We start from the raw sequence: 16,060 nt of genomic DNA, 5'->3' as shown, positions 1-16,060 counted from the left end.
AACAATGAAGGTGATGAGGCAATGACCTCATGGCCGTCCTTCGAACCAAGTGAAGTATCTGTGCGACGAAACAATCGAACCCAGTTCGAGTTTAGTTATTGGGGTGCTCTGGTCAAGAACGGCTGGGGGAAGTTTTTTTTTTTTTTTTTATAAATATTAATACCAATATTAAAACACATTTTGGAATGGAAAATAATTATATGAAGTCTTTAGATCTATCATTATATCCCATGGCTAAGTGTTTGTACGTTAAAAAATAAGACATTTAACCATGTGTGAGTGATTGAAGAACTTGATATATAGATATAAAAAAATTAGAGTTAGAAATTGTCTTTTTCTTTTTGGGGAAATGGTTGTATGAATATATATACACACACATATAGATTGAACCAAATGCTTGGCCAAAAATGTTGAACCAAATGGTATTGAATCAAGGCGAATCCAAAGAAACCAAATAAAATCAATCAATTATCAATTATAAACCGTCACAGTAAAAATTAAAATATTAAAATTGGTTAGTAGGAAAAAAATTATGTGCTAACTAAAAATATTAAAATTATATTGAAAAAATACAAATGTAGTTTTAAATATTTATTAAATTATTATGAGAATTATTAAAATTAATTGCATAAGAAAAATGAATAATTTTATAATCATTATAATGGAAAATTGTATGTTTAGAGGAGCAACTCTTTTCTGTATAAGAAATGGTAACAAATCTGCTCACTTATCTTGAAACTTTTTATATTACAATTTTTTGGGACCTCATATTAGTGTTTCATATATACTTTGAAGGAAGAATTATAATGAGGTTCCAAAAAAAATTATTACTAAAAAATTCTAATAATAATTTAAACAGTCTGTAATGCCAAGTTCTATAATAAAAAATAATAATTTCTAAAACTTATTTTGTAATTATTTTTTTAAAAAATATTATTATAATCCTCTCTATTTTGAATTGGGGTCAAAATAAAACTTTTAACAGGAGAAGATGAAATTTTTAGGGGAATTATCTGTACATCTTACTCATACATAAGATTTCTTGGCACTAGTATTAACCTTTTATTAGCAGGGCGAGTGCCCGAACCCACATCCCTGCAATGGTTCAAGCATTAGACTCACTTGTTCTAATAAACAAGTTAAAAATTACTCATTTTATTTAAAAAAATTAAAAAAAAGGATAATTATATGATTTGAGTTTTTTTTTGGAGAATTATTGTGTAATTTCATATAGTTACTTTGGCAAAAGAAATGTCATATAAATAACCTAGTTGCTGAAATGTCAAATAACAAATAAGTAGCATATAACATTAAGGACTAAAATATGTCCAATACTCCAAACTATTTTCTCAGATACGTTCAGTTGAAGTAATTTTTGATACACCAAATATCTTAAACTAATTAAAACAGTACACCTATATCCTAAGATAACAGAACAGTTTTATTTGATCGTTAACCGGTCAAAGTTGACCCCCCCTCTCTCTTCATTCTCAAAGTTGACCCTTCAAGGTTCCATGGCTACCATCTTCTCCATACTCCAACACTTCTCTTGTCCTGCAACATCATCTCTGCCGCCTTCAAGTCTTCCTCCTCTTCCATCCTCAACCACACTCTCTCAACTTCCTTCCTTTACCTCCGTTTTGGAATCTACCCCTTCAATGATACCTCCGTCTTCAGTCTCATCTCCTCCTCCACACGCTCAGCATTGGACTGCCCTCTCAACTACAACCACAACTACCTCGCTAACCTCTTACCGCTGTCCATTCGTAAAGTCGTCTATGTGGACTCCGACTTGGTCCTCATCGACAACATCACCAAGCTCACCGCAACACCTCTCGGCTTTGATTCGGTCCTCACCACGCCAGAATACTGCAACGCCAATTTCACCTAATACTTCACGCCGTCGTTCTAGTTGAACCTGTCTCTGTGGCTCAAGTCGGAGGGCTTGTTATTTCGACACAAGCGTGATGGTGATCGATCTGGAGTGATAGTGAGGAAGGGATTACATGAGAAAGATTGAGGAGTGGATGGAGCTACAGAAGAGAATGCAAATCTACGAGCTGGGATCACTGCCACCGCTCTTGCTAGTGTTCGCGGGCAACATCATTTTGGTACAAGGGATTGAGAATGAAGAGAGGGGGGGGGGGTCAACTTTGAGCTGAGTAACAGTCAAATAAAATGTTTTTGTTAAATTAGGGTACAGGTATACCGTTTTAATTAGTTTGGGATAAAAATTACTTCAAAACATTAGAGACACTTAAGAAAATAGTTTGCGGTGTTAGATGCATATTAACCTTGATATTAATGACAAAAAAAAGCAACATATAATGAAAATATTCAATGTCACGACCTATTGTCATTGTATGCTATTGGCTAGTCATTCAAGTAGTTAAATTGCTTATGCTATAACATGAATATGTCCATTGATTTATATATATATATATATGTGTGTGTGTGTAGCTTTTTTCCTCCTTTCATTTTTTTTCTATGCTTTATTTTATGAGGGAAATGTGATTGAAACGATGTCGTTGCCCCATCAGCACTTTGTCCCCAGTTTCAAACCCGCTCCTCAGTACAGTTCCATACTTCCCGTTCGGTCACCACACCAAATAACACCGAAGACCTCCTTTTGGTCGCCGTCATCAGCAGCAGGAGGCATCATCGGAGCTCCGTCAACCGCCGTCAACCGCACAGGTTCTCTTCTATATTTCCTCGTCGCTTTGCTTTTCTGTTTCCCCCCTCTTTTTTTTAATTTACCGTCTTCCAGACTTCGTTTCGGATCTCTCCCTCATGGTTTCTCTAGAAAGTTGAGCTTGCTTTTGACCTCAAGTTCTGTTGAAACTTGAAACTTTACTTTTTTAATTTGAAGATGGGCTGAGTCCCTTTCGATTTCTCTAGAAAGTTGAAACTTGGCTCTTGGTCTCTGTCCCTCTTTGTGTAGATGTTATAATAAAATGAGAATTAATATGAAATTTGCAACCTTGCTGTTGATGATCGGAACTTGGCTATTGGCTTCTCTCCCTCTTTGTGTGGATGTTATAATCAAATGAGATTTTGAGATAGTTGATCTTTTTCGTCGGTGCTGCTATGTAAATGATTTGAGATGGTTGCTGGGTTGCCAATCCTTGTTTAGCACACCGTTTGTGTGGGATTCCGTTGCTTAATCTCCATTGTGGAAGTATGATCTTGTTCTTCCTTCCAACTTCTGGAAGTTATTGTTCAGAATTGATGGTCAGAAAGGGTTAATATTTGGTTTAGACTTTTGCCGTAGTTGCGGTCTTTTGGTGATGTGTATTGGGTGCGAGTTTAATGGTAGAGGGTATTTACAAAGTACGGACATGGGCTGCTTGCAAAGTTTTCTGTCGTTCCTCTGTGGCTCTCTTTTTTATGTTCCGATTAAATGTTGATTTGATTCCAAGGTCCTTTTTTGGGATGCAAAACTAGAGGAAAATTTGTGGTGTTAGCTTTCAGTATCTGTATGTATATACTATCTAGGGCTAGACTGGATTATTGATATATTTTGAGCTTGTGTTGGTAATTTCAAGAGCTGATTCCCATGTGTGAATATTGTTTTGGCTATATCTGGTTTCTAGTGTCTATTTATCAGTCTCTGTGCATTTGTTCTTCTCCTTTTTTTAAGAATAAATGCATTGCCATGTTGATATGATACTCTACTGTAGGTGTTAGATCATTCTTTTCCTGTTTCTTTTCTTTGCTATTCTATTATAAGCTGTTCTGTCTTTCTTTTACTTGATACTTCAATGTGCATTGATATGAAGTTAGCGTCTTGTGATCCCAAAATTTTATCTTTTTGACATCTTAGCTGGTTCTATTTCTACATGCTCTCAAACATAGCAACCTTGCTCCTAATATTCTTATCTCATATATCTTCATTCGCATGCTCATTTTAGAGAATTTGTTAAACGGAGCGTGACTTTGAACTGTTGTCTTCTAGAAATAATTTGACTGATGTGCTTGTCAGGTTGGCCGATCAGATTTTTAAACACCCCAAAAAAAAAAAAACGCAAAAAAATAAAAAATAAAAATCAGGGTCTTATTTTGTTTGATTACTGGTCACTGGTTTTATTGATTTTGCATGATTTTGATTTAAGTGATAAGAAAGGTCTGCTACTAGAAATTATTGAATGGGGAACACTTAAACTGCTGGTTGGTTGCTAGTTAGAAGCATATTTTGTTACGTCAACTGTGAGTCTCATTTGGTAGGTTTCCTTCGTCATGGCATAGAGTTTGGCCGAAACAAAAATCAAGGCCTTGAGTAATGTGCTGATGGATATTGGATAGTGTGCATTTTTTATATTGATTAGATCTTGTGCATACCTGCGACACCTTATTGATATGATTAAAGTGATTGATAATTGAGTTTTGTGAAACCTTTATGTCGTCTTTTGGAATTGATTTCTTTACTCTTTGTGGAAATATTTTATATATAGATATTCATGTCATACTCTAGATGTTTCTTATAATGGATTGCACTGCAAGAAGTGGGTCACTGCCATACACTTCATTAAAATTAAAAGTAAGGAAAATAAGAAAGCTATTGATTTTCCAATATGGAGTTTCATTTTCTTGTATATCCTTTTGCCTCCTCTGATGGAATTTTCCTTTCTCCATTTGCACAGAACAATGGCCAGTAGTGATACCGAGGCCAGCACTCTGACTGCTGCTGAAATTTCATCCTCAACCAGTAGCAAGGAACCAGTTAATGAGCAAATGGTTGCAAATTTGTATGCTGCTATGAGAACCGAACTCAATCGGATTTACTCAAAGATCACTGAACTCGAAATGGAAGTTAGCGAGCACTCCTTGGTTATAAATGCCATTCAGCCGCTGGATCCATCGAGACGATGCTATCGCATGATTGGAGGGGTGCTGGTGGAGAGAACCATCAAAGAGGTTCTGCCAGCCGTGCAGCGCAACAAGGAGGGCCTTGAAGAGGTTATCGCTAGGCTTAATGAGACATTGGAAAAGAAGAAAAAGGAAATTGCTCAGTTCGAGGCCAAATATAAAATCAGAATAAGAAAGCCAGAACAAGAAGAGAAAGACGACAGTGGCCGGAAAGAAGGTTCTGCACAAGGAGTTCTTGTAGGTCCTGCTGGTGCAAGTGATTGAAAATTTTTCCATTATATTTAGCTGGGTGCCATTAATCTGAATGTCTGGAGTTTAGGATCATTCTGAGTAGTACTTGGTATTTTGGTTGCTTGGATCTTAAATAGACTGTTGTCTTTGTATTTGAGAGAATCTTGAGGGGGAAACTGACAAATACATATTCTCAATGCTCTTAATCGACTAGTACTACATATTTGTATAATAATTATTTAGGTAGATCGTGCTTGTTGAGTGCATGTACATCATGATATTTGGATTTTCTTTTCTCATGTCTGCCATGTGCTTGTTTTGGTCAAGTTTCACTGTTATTTGGAGTGTTTATGAGGATAAATCTCAGGCTAGATGAAATCAATCTGTTTTTCTAACAAGCGGATGTATTTCATTTTCTAGTGTATCACTTAACTAAACTCCATTATTTAGTTCAGTTTGGTTTAATTGACGGATTCATTTATTTGAGGACCAAGTAATTCACCATTTATTTCACAAAATATGTGTCAAAAAGATTCTTTACCCCTTTTACAAGTCAAATAATATAGAATTTTATGAAAACGCAAGTCAAACTTAACATTGTGTTTTGAAATGTGTGTATACGTGTATCTATGAAGTATGATGGCACACTTTAAATTAATTCAATTTTTAGGGTCGTTTACATAAAATTGCTCCATTTTCACTTTATATTTTAGCAAATTTGTCCTTTTTGTGGGGGTATGATCTAGGATGATTTTATCAAGTAATTATACCAATGAAACTAATGATTATTGGAGGAACTACAAATGCATCAAAGCAAGCTGTGGAGATTTTTTATAGACAACAAATTAGCCATTGCAAAAAGCCAAGAGTACAGTCCAACAAATTTGTCCTTTTTTTTTTTAATCGAAAAGCACCCAAAATCCAAATGTAGTTGAATTAGTGCATGAGAAATTCAAAAAGCAACTGATTTATATTTCCACAGCACTACTTAAGAAAATTTCCACTGACACGGGGTGAATTGGGTATTAATAAAGATCTACAATTGGTAAAATAATAAAATTAACTAATATAACAAGAGTAGAGTGGAGAAAATATTCTTTATTATTTGGAGGAAGAGGAGGAGAAAATACATACAAGGATTTATATTGGTTTGGTCTAATTTGACCTACGTCTATTTCTCAAGTTCCATCCAAGAATTTCACTATATCCTGAGGATTTAATATGCTCTTGGTGCCACAGCATATTAACCACCTCTATATTAGAGGTAACACCTTAATACCCTAGGTAATAACTCCCTCTTACAACACACGGGAATAAATCCTTCTCAGAATCCCATGATTCTAAATAATAAATGAAAGAGTACAACAATGGATTGTAATCTTCTCTGTCTTAACAGAGTAAATGCTAAACATAGAGGCTCAATAAGTTTTTCAAAGAATGTCGTAAAGAATGTTCTTTTTGTATATTGAGTTCTTTCTCACTCACTTCTTGTTCTCTTCTTCTTCCTTCAATACATTCTTTTATTTGGCGTCTTTCTTCTGAATTGGTCCGTTAGACACAAAGTAATATTTCCATTAAAACTTTTGTATATGGTGGGTAAGAGTATTAAATAAAACTTCTTGTTGAAGCATGAGTCTGAAATAGTCGGCTCAATTTAATGCTCTTTGATGAAATGCTTTTCTTCTTAATCTTCTTGTTAGATCTCAATACACTGTAGAGAGTGTTTTAATATATTCTAAAAATGACTTTTAATAAAACACTCTTCTTAAAGACAATTTTAAGGACATTTTTCAAATCCAATAAAGTATTTCTTCAATATAAAACTCAGATAGAAAAGGAGTCAAAAATGACTTGGAATATATTTGTAATTTATTAGATTTAGCCGACGAAAATACAACATATAAAACTCAGTCTGACTCGAATAGAACTAGAGTCACTTTTAACTTGATTTCTATCTTGAATATATTTAAGTTGAACACTCAAACGTACAATAAAGAACTTTAAAACCAGCTATAACGTATAAAGTTTTGTCTGACTCAGATAGAATCGGAGTCACTTTTAACTTGATTTCTATTTTGAATACATTCCAGTTGACTCCTCAAACATATAATGAAGAACTTTGAAACCAACTCAAATAGACTTGGAGTTAAAAACGACTTTCGATATATATTTTCAATATATTTGAGTCAGTTACTAAAACAGGCAAGATACATATGTGGCTAAATAACAAGACCTTTTTGACATTGTTCATATTTCGGATTCATACGATTCAAATATTTAGTACTAGATGAAATGTTTAAAACTTTGAACCAATAAAACGGCTTTTTGAAACATATTTGCGGACAGTAAGCTTTATGGAACACTTTTCACTAATTAATTAAACTTCGTTTCCCTGCAAAATAAGTTCTTTGCTAATATTGTTATCATCAAAACATGGTTCTAACAATTTTAGATGCCAATAAGTTAAAGGAGTATGTGAATAACAGGGTCATACATAGGCTAGCAGAAATGTTGAGGGCTAAGTTCTTGTAGGGATTATAAATCCTTTTACGTACCAAAACCTAGAGATTGTAAAGTGAGGATTGTAACATTCTGATAGGTGCGAATAGGGGTGAACATAGGCCAGATGGCCTGTTAGGGGCCTGTGGCCTGGCCTATTTAGATATCAGACTAGGCTCAGGCTTGTAAAAAGGCCTGTTTACTTTATCAGGCCAGGCTCAGACCTGATAGTAAGCCTGTTAGGCCTGTCAGGCAGCTTGGGCCTGTTATCTTTTTTCCTTTTAGGTTAAAATTGTAAGTTGATAGGAGAGAATCTGCTATTCTGATTGGTTAATTGAAAAAACTCCATCCATATAAACATGTTATCTAGAGCCTATTGCATACTTCATTTCATTTTCATTCTCTTTAATAAAAATAATTGATGTATGTATAATAACACATATTTGAACAGAGAAAGAAAACATGAGTGGATTAAAAAAAAAAGCATCATTCATTTATTTGATCCATTCTTTTCGTATTAATCGTATATAGAATATATATATATATATAGAATTGACCTATTATATTTTAGACCATATATATGTGTACTCAATCTAATTCTTATTATAATAGTTACTTAATTAATTTAAATAAATAAATAAATTATAATAACTGTAATATTTTTTTAAAAAAACAACCATGTGTAACAACATGATCAAATATCATTTTGTCAGTAAATTAGTTTGAATAAATGATAAATTTAAAATATAAAAGGGATTAAGGATGTTTCATATTTTAAATTAGATCTAGTCATCAACTAATTTTTATACTAGAGATGGGATGAAGTGATATTTTTATATCAGAGTGAAATTATGTTTTCTAATAATTTTTCATATTAGATTTTTTTTTGGGCATAAGGGGACATGTTTTACAAATTGTGTTAATTTGATAATTTCATATTTTGTTTGTATTTTAGATCAATTAGGTTGAATTATTGTAATTTTAAATTGATTTATGTGTGTTTAAAATTTGTTAAAAAAAACAGGCCTCTTAACAGGCCACAGGCCAGGCCTGATTACAGGCTAGACTTAGGCTGATTAAAAGGTCTTTCACAGGCCGTAGGCCAGGCTCAGGCCAACAGGCCTCACCACAGGCCAGGCCTGTTAAGGGTGAGGCCTGTTGGGCTGAGCCTGGCCTATGACAAGGTGAGACCTGACCTGGCCTGGCCTGTTTCCACCCATAGGTGTGAATAAGAAAAGTATTCTCAACATGGTACGTATGGATACATGACGTTTGAAACTTGAAAGGGTGAGAGAGAGAGAGAGAGAGAGAGAGAGAGAGAGAGTGAGTGAGAGGGAGAGGTGTTGAAGTCTAGAAACTGAAAAGGCGAGTCTCCAAGATGTTGGGTCATATTTTCTAAGCCACATATTCCTTTAGTTTTATTAATAGGATAGAAAGAGAAGTTTTTTTATCCTATTTATAAGGTACTAAGAGAAATTTTTATAAAAATGTATAATTTTATCTTTCATTTGTTATTGTGTTAAATTTGTTTACATAAGGTATAATGTATATTAAATAAAGATAAAGATGAAAAGTTATTGAATTTTAGATGAGAGTTTATGAAATTTAAAATTTTTTTAATCTATGTAAAATATGTTAAAAATTACTTATAAATAGGACCAGATCAGAGGAATATCTCGCAATTGGCATCATTTGAGTGACGTCTTTAACGGAGATCATTTGGAGGAGTCAGTAAAGAGAGAAGAAAAGCTAATTCCGAACAAGTTAAATGATAAGGATTTGTGAGATTAATTTTCCCTAAAAATATAATACCATACAATAAAACGTTCTTGTTGCATTTCGGCTTGGCAAGAGGCATAGCCATCCAGATATGAATTTTGTTAAACCTAATGGAAGCTTTCATTGAATTTTCGAAAAGAAATGGGTTTGACTGCAAATCCTCCGTAATTTCTTCCTTTTTAAAGAGTTTAAATAATCATTAATATAAGTAAGTATCGGTGCCAATATTAATATTCAAAAAAAAAAAAAACAGAGAAACGACCCCTCTTCTATTTCAGAGAGTCCAATTCTTACATGAACAAAATTAGATTTGCCGAGTAGCAAGAAATGAACCATTCTCTTGATCACTTAAAAAGAAAAAAAAAGGACACCTACTGCATTCTAAAACCTCACCAAAGGTCCATGAGCCTCAAGGATCATGAAAGACAACCACAAAGAGAAAGAAATAAATACTCCTCCGGTCCTTAATATAAGACCCATTTAACTAATTTGATTAGACTAAAGAAATTAGGTAAGTTAGTTAATTATAAGAAAAGTGACACATTTTTCCTAAAACATCATAATCATCTTTCTTAATACTTCCTCTCCCTCTTCTACTTGATTATGGTTGAGGGAGTATCTATAGAAGTAATTTAGAGAAAATTGATAAATATGAAAAATGGGTCTTATATTTAGGACCAAAACCAACTTAAAAATTGAATCCTATATTAAAGAACAGAGGAGTATTTTACGACGACATAGAAAACTTGTCCAGGTTTTCAAAATCTAAAGAGATAAAACTGACAATTCAATGTCTACAAACTTCTCTCTCTTTAACTTCGGTTATTGAGGCACTAACCGTGTTCACCCATCTTTTTTTGGCAGAAACCCATCACCTAACTCCCCCTTTTACATTCTTTATAACTCCATGGCATGAGCAATCTCCGTAAAAAAACTTCATTGCAATTAGTACTAAACCCTGTAGTATCTTCATTGGCATGAAAATATCAATTTAGTGATGCAGGCAGGACTTGAAGCAACAAATACAAGATCTATTTAACAAATACCACCTCTTTAATAGTGCTGCCCAGACCCACTTATATGGATTTGCCTAATCCCAAATAACAAGCAAATTCCTCATCAAGGGAGAAATAGGCTAGGCTAAATTAGGTTTGACCTTTAACAGGGTAGGCTTTTGTTGAAACCTTTTGGCTTGAGCCTCACATTCGACCTGTGATGGGACTTTTGTTCAGCCTAAACTTGGCTTGGTATGATTTAAAAGTTGTTAAAAAGTCCGTATTTTTAACAAATTTCAAACATACATAAATCAATCCAAATTATCTGAAATACAAACATAAAATATAGAATAATCAAATCAACACAATTTCTTCTTGTTACAATTATAACAAATCTTCAAATGGCAAAGCATCAAATCTTTAACACTATTTCTTCCTCTTGTTTGATCACCTTGAGGGACCCTCATAATAAACACTTCTTTTTAACAGGTTTCTTAATCTCAATCCTAATTCTTACCTCTAATTCCCAACGCTTCATATCAAATGGGAGCTGAGATTATAAAATGAGGAGTAATTGATTAACTTTAAGAAGTAAGCATTTTCCAACCACTTGACGGAAATATCACAATTCATAAGAGGAAGTACAGGATAAAAATAGAGCATTTGACATTATCTTAGTGCTTCAGAAGACCTTGATTTTCATGAATAAGCATCTTTGCTTTATCATGCTCATTTTTCATTGAAACAGCTATAGCAAGCGTTCTAAATGAAAGAAGTTTTTCAAAGATATGATGCAGTAAAGTCTATTTTTTATCAACATCAAAATTAAAAAAAAATTATTACACTCAAACTTTTTTTGACATCTATATATAATATATAATTTGATTGATTGATTTTCATTTTATTTATCTGTGGCAAAATTATTTTAAATGTATGTTAGTGTGAAAGTTATACCATCAACCACTAACGTTATTATTCTTACAAACAAATTATGAACATATGACTTAATATATATAGTTAAAAAAATTATAACAACTAAAAAAAAAATTCAATGAGTTTGTAAAATGTATATCTTTTAATCTTAAATAAATATATCATTTACACAATTACTGTTCCATTTGGCTTCATTCTATTAATTATTCTTTTATTTTATTTCGCACTACACTCTTATAACAATGACATCAATTCGAAGTAATAAAAATACATACTTGTTAACCTTTAGGATCTCATATCATTTCAACATACCTTTTTAAGACTTGTGATGAGAAAACCATATATAAGGGAATCAATTTAGCAATGAAAAAGCATCCAATAACAACTTCATACAAACTAGTTAGAAAAGTTTTGCAATCAATTAAGAATACTAGATGAAGAAATTGATGTTTTAAATAAAACATGTCATATAGATAATGTAGGATCCTTCATTATTAAAAGAACCTCTTGGAGTATTTTATATTTCCCAACTTAATCCATTTATAACATTATCATTCTAAATTAAGTTATTTCATAAATAATATTGTTATCGTAACTTGTAGGATCAGTATGGTATGTTTTGATATGGGTTATTCGTTAGTTATTATTATATCATATTATATTTCGTTGTTATTGAACATAACTTCATTATATTAATAGGACATGCAATTGATAGTTGGATAGTTCAATTTGCGCTCGATCAAATTGTTAAATGATTATATGCATGTATATTATATGCGAAGGAGTTTAAGTAACTTTCTGCAGTCAAAGAAAACAAGAGCAACCTTCATGATTCTCAAAAGTATCGATTACAATATATTTTAATAACTCAGAACTTAAAAGCAGCATCTAAACTAGTGCTCAGAGAAACAATCAAATGTTGGATTGCTAGCTTGTGAAGGTGCAAAGACAGCAACAACAGAATGCTATAGGTAGGCAATCTGTGAAGAAGATTACTGAAGCAACTGCCAAAACATACAGCAAGTTGAGGAGATTTTTGGTCAACAACAAATTAGCCATTGTAGAAGCCGAGAATACAGTCCATCAGGAATGGTCTAAGTTATTAAGGAGTATATTTGTTTCACCAGAAAGCATACAAATTCAAATGAAGTTAAATTAGTGCTTGTGAAATTCAAGAAGCAACTAATATATATGTCTACAGAACCATACTTAAGAAAATTTTCAAAGAGACCATAATTAATTTTAGTTCCAAGTAAAGGAGTATGTGAGATGGAAGAAGTGTCATAAAGGCTAGCGGAAATCATGAAGGCTAAATAGAGGGGTGAAACAATCTGACAACTGTGAGTGTTGGAAGTATATAGAGGGCCGAAACAATCTGACAATCTGACCAAGTTTTAATCGAATCAAAATTTAAAAATTGAGTCAAAAACTGCGTGAGCCAAACCAAATAATTTTCCCACTTCAAGACTTTGCATCACTAACCGGTAGAGCTACAATGGTATATGTGAAGTGATGTCTTGCAAAATAGGAAACCAAAACATTCGTTTCTGAATTGAAATATAATTCAATCATAGTAAATTGAAACATCAGACTTCGTCAATCTCACTCTCACCATTTAGTTAACAATTGCATACGCATGATCACTAACCTAGAAATAGAATTAATAAATATAAAAAGATCAGTTGATAACTCTAGAAACACACTGTCTGCCTGGGAGAAATTCATAGTGTCTATGGAACAGAAATGATCAGCAGTGTCAATCAAGCAACATAACGTACGAGTGGTGATCCTGCAAACTCACTCATTATGAAATGAATACAGAACACAAAATGATTAAGATAGAAACAAAACTGCAAGAAAAGGACCGTGTTTGTCAAAACACACACACAGAGAACAAAGAGAAAACTGCAATATCATCCCATATGGTTCTGTTGCTGCTGTCTCCAGATCAGTATTTCAAATAAGTGAAATTACTGCTTCCCCTCCTCTCATAGCCTTCCTCCCAAATAAATTGTTCCAGTAGCAATTATATATGGATGAGCAGCACATGAAATATTTCAAATTCAGGATAGAAATTGCAGCTTAGCATGACGGGATTATTAGTTAATCATTGCAGTTAAATTTATTGGCAACAAAATGCACTCATATAGCAGCAGAAAGCCAGAAAATCCACTAGCCTAGTCGTTTATAACAATGTTTCAAATTAGATAATAATTAAATGAGTAAACAATGAGTAACGCAGACAATTAAAAGTGGGCACTGCCCATATTCAAACAAAGGAGCATGCATTCCGAAAAGGAGACAATATTAGCATTCATAAAGGAAAGAAGCTACATACAGAATGCATGGTTCTCAAATGAACGCGCGCACACACGACAGATGTAATAAGAAGAAAAACCTTTACAGCAGCACCTCATACTTGGAACACAATGGCAATGAGGTTATTAATAACCTATGATAATTAAAAATACCATTTATTATAGTTAACAATGCACCTAAAAACCATCGTGCTGAATTCAAACAAAGAGGCAAGCACTGGCCTAAAAACTTCAGGCAAGTATCATCATTAGTACAAAGCATATCATTCGACCAAAATAGAGCCTTTGAACTTGTTTTGCTGTCGCAGAATTCCTCTATCAACCATTTTATAAAGAAAAAATGATGCTCTATCATTCTCATTTTTCCTCAAAAGACCTACTATAAGTGTTTTAAATGTCACAGCATCTGGGAGACAGCCATTCTCTTCCATTTTTGAAAGCAATGTCAATGCCTCACCGAACAAGCTTTCTTTGCAGAGTCCATTCAACATAATGTTGTAAGTGTAGACATCTAGATGATGGCCACTGGTCAAAAGGAATTCAAAGATCTCTCGCGCAATATTTAGCCTGCCTCCCTTACACAAACCATCGATTAGTATATTGCATGTGCGCACTGTAGGTTGCATTCCTTGACTGACAATTTGCTGATATAATGCAATCGCCTCATCAAGAAGTTTTGTTTTACAAAATGCATCCAACAAGATATTGCAGGTTATTATATTAGGAGCGTGACCATTGCAACGCATCTCATAAACAAGATCTTTCACATGTGACATTCTCTTAGCTTTGCACAAGCCATCAATAAGAGAGTTGTAAGTGACTGTATCAGGCAGCAAATTTTTACAGCGCATCTCATTAAACAAAACCAGGGCTTTATCCATCCTTTTAATTTACAGTGTGCATTGATCAATATATTGTAACTCCAAACAGTAGGTGTCAAATCAGCTCTAATCATCTTATTGAACACAGCTACGGACTCGTTAAAATCATTCCTCATGCAGTAGCCATTCATCAAAGAATTGAAGATAACAACATTAGGTTTAACACAACACTTCATCATCTTAGCAAAAACAGCTTGAGCTTCTATGGTCCTGCCTCTTTTGCAAAATGCATCAATAAATATGTTAAAGGTATGTTGGGTAGGAGTGATGCCTTTCATGACTATTTCATTTAGCAACCTAATAGCTTCTTGCAACTGGCTGGTGTTAGAGAAACCACAGATTAAAGTGTTGTAGGTAACAATATTAGGAGATATTCCTTGCCTAATCATTTCAGAACACAACTTGGATGCCTCACTTAGTAGGCCTTCTTTACAAAGGCCATCAATAACTATAGTATATATGACAACATTGGGCACAGTTTTAATTTGCCGTGTCCCCATCATTTGGAGCAATTTGACAGCACATCTTGTTTTTGCAGCTTTGCAAAGCCCACTAACTAAGGTACCATAAGTAACTGGGCTTAAGCAAAATCCTTTTGCCAACAAGTCATCGTGAAAGTCGAGTGCTTGCCCTACATCTTTCATGCAGAGTCCTTTCATCAACGTAGTCATTGTTATAGTATTTGGTCGATAACCCCACTTGAAGGTCTTCCCCAGTAAAGAGAAAGCAGAAGTGATGTCACCCACAAGACAGTAGCAATTGATCAAAATGTTCAATGTAACTAAACATGGTCTGAATCCTTTCAATTCCGCCTGCGCAGAAAGTGAGATAGCAGTGGTGCAATGTGTGGTCTTTGCAAGTGATCCTAAAATCTTATTAATTTCGACAATGGAGGGCGGCGGACTCATGGAGAGCAAGCGATGGAACGAAGCTACGGAGTCTCGGAGGCTACTTGGGTTTGCAGAATGAGAATGCACACAAAATCGCAGATTGAGGAAGGAAGGGAGAGAAGGAAGGAAGAAAGAGGGAGAAGATTGCAGAAAGAGAGAGGATTGGGGGAAGACATACCTTGACATAGCAGAAGAGAACGGCATCTTCAGATGAAATTAGAACAAGAATGTCGATTGCATCGAAGCTGCTGCAGCAAAAGGGAAATGCAGGAAACATAAGCTGTGGAATTGAATCAAAGCGATGAGACAGCGAAGGAGAACGCGAAGGTCGATCGACGAAGGTGGCTGCCGGCGCTACCGTATGCGATTGATTTTTCATCTTTGGATCCTGTGGCATAATCGGGAGAGAGTGGCTGTAATTGTAAATCACTTAATTTGCAATCCCATTTTCAAAATGAACTAATTTTGGGCCAATTTTCTAAATATAATTAGTTAATAATTAATATCGCAAGCCAGTACCAAGCACAAAACAAAAGCCGGCTTTCTTAGTCATACGCTATATACAGAAAAAAAAAATACTGAAAATTTATGAAAAATCATTCTAGCCATTATAAATAAGATATATAGGGAAATTAATTGAAAAACTACTTGACTAATTTAGATAAAAT

General features: G+C 34.0%; 2 protein-coding genes and 1 pseudogene across 2 annotated transcripts; 2 read left to right on the top strand and 1 right to left on the bottom strand.

Moving 5' to 3' along the window:
• The first annotated feature begins 4 nt into the window (after positions 1-4).
• On the top strand, positions 5-2,162 carry LOC114757676 (probable galacturonosyltransferase-like 1; annotated as a pseudogene).
• Positions 2,163-2,590: 428 nt separating this feature from the next.
• Positions 2,591-5,448, top strand: LOC114757678 (probable prefoldin subunit 2). The gene is made up of 2 exons (XM_028946759.1): positions 2,591-2,694; positions 4,641-5,448. The coding sequence occupies exon 2, from the start codon at positions 4,645-4,647 to the stop codon at positions 5,128-5,130; it is 486 nt and encodes a 161-aa protein (XP_028802592.1). The 5' UTR covers positions 2,591-2,694; positions 4,641-4,644; the 3' UTR covers positions 5,131-5,448.
• An 8,936-nt stretch (positions 5,449-14,384) lies between these two features.
• LOC114757675 (pentatricopeptide repeat-containing protein At1g12775, mitochondrial-like) lies at positions 14,385-15,789 on the bottom strand. Its single transcript, XM_028946758.1, has 2 exons — positions 15,571-15,789; positions 14,385-15,450 (listed from the first exon to the last, which is right to left on the bottom strand). Exons 1-2 carry the CDS (start codon positions 15,594-15,596, stop codon positions 14,385-14,387), a joined length of 1,092 nt encoding a protein of 363 aa, XP_028802591.1. The 5' UTR covers positions 15,597-15,789.
• Between the last annotated feature and the right edge of the window lie 271 nt (positions 15,790-16,060).

Source organism: Neltuma alba, unplaced genomic scaffold, assembly GCF_004799145.2.
Source record: "Neltuma alba isolate B1F8T4 unplaced genomic scaffold, ASM479914v2 tig00010615_pilon, whole genome shotgun sequence".
Classification (NCBI taxonomy): Eukaryota; Viridiplantae; Streptophyta; class Magnoliopsida; order Fabales; family Fabaceae; genus Neltuma; species Neltuma alba.
The sequence above is the reverse complement of the archived record's forward strand: the minus strand, read 5'-3'. Positions and strand labels throughout refer to the sequence as shown.

Excerpts from the sequence above, each read along its gene's own strand:
- LOC114757675 (XM_028946758.1), bottom strand. The coding sequence starts at position 15,596 with ATGCCGTTCTCTTCTGCTATGTCAAG. Across the intron at positions 15,451-15,570 it reads TTCTCTTCTGCTATGTCAAG|CCTCCGAGACTCCGTAGCTT; the intron begins GTATGTCTTCCC and ends AAACCCAAGTAG.
- LOC114757678 (XM_028946759.1), top strand. The coding sequence starts at position 4,645 with ATGGCCAGTAGTGATACCGAGGCCAGCACTCTGACTGCTGCTGAAATT.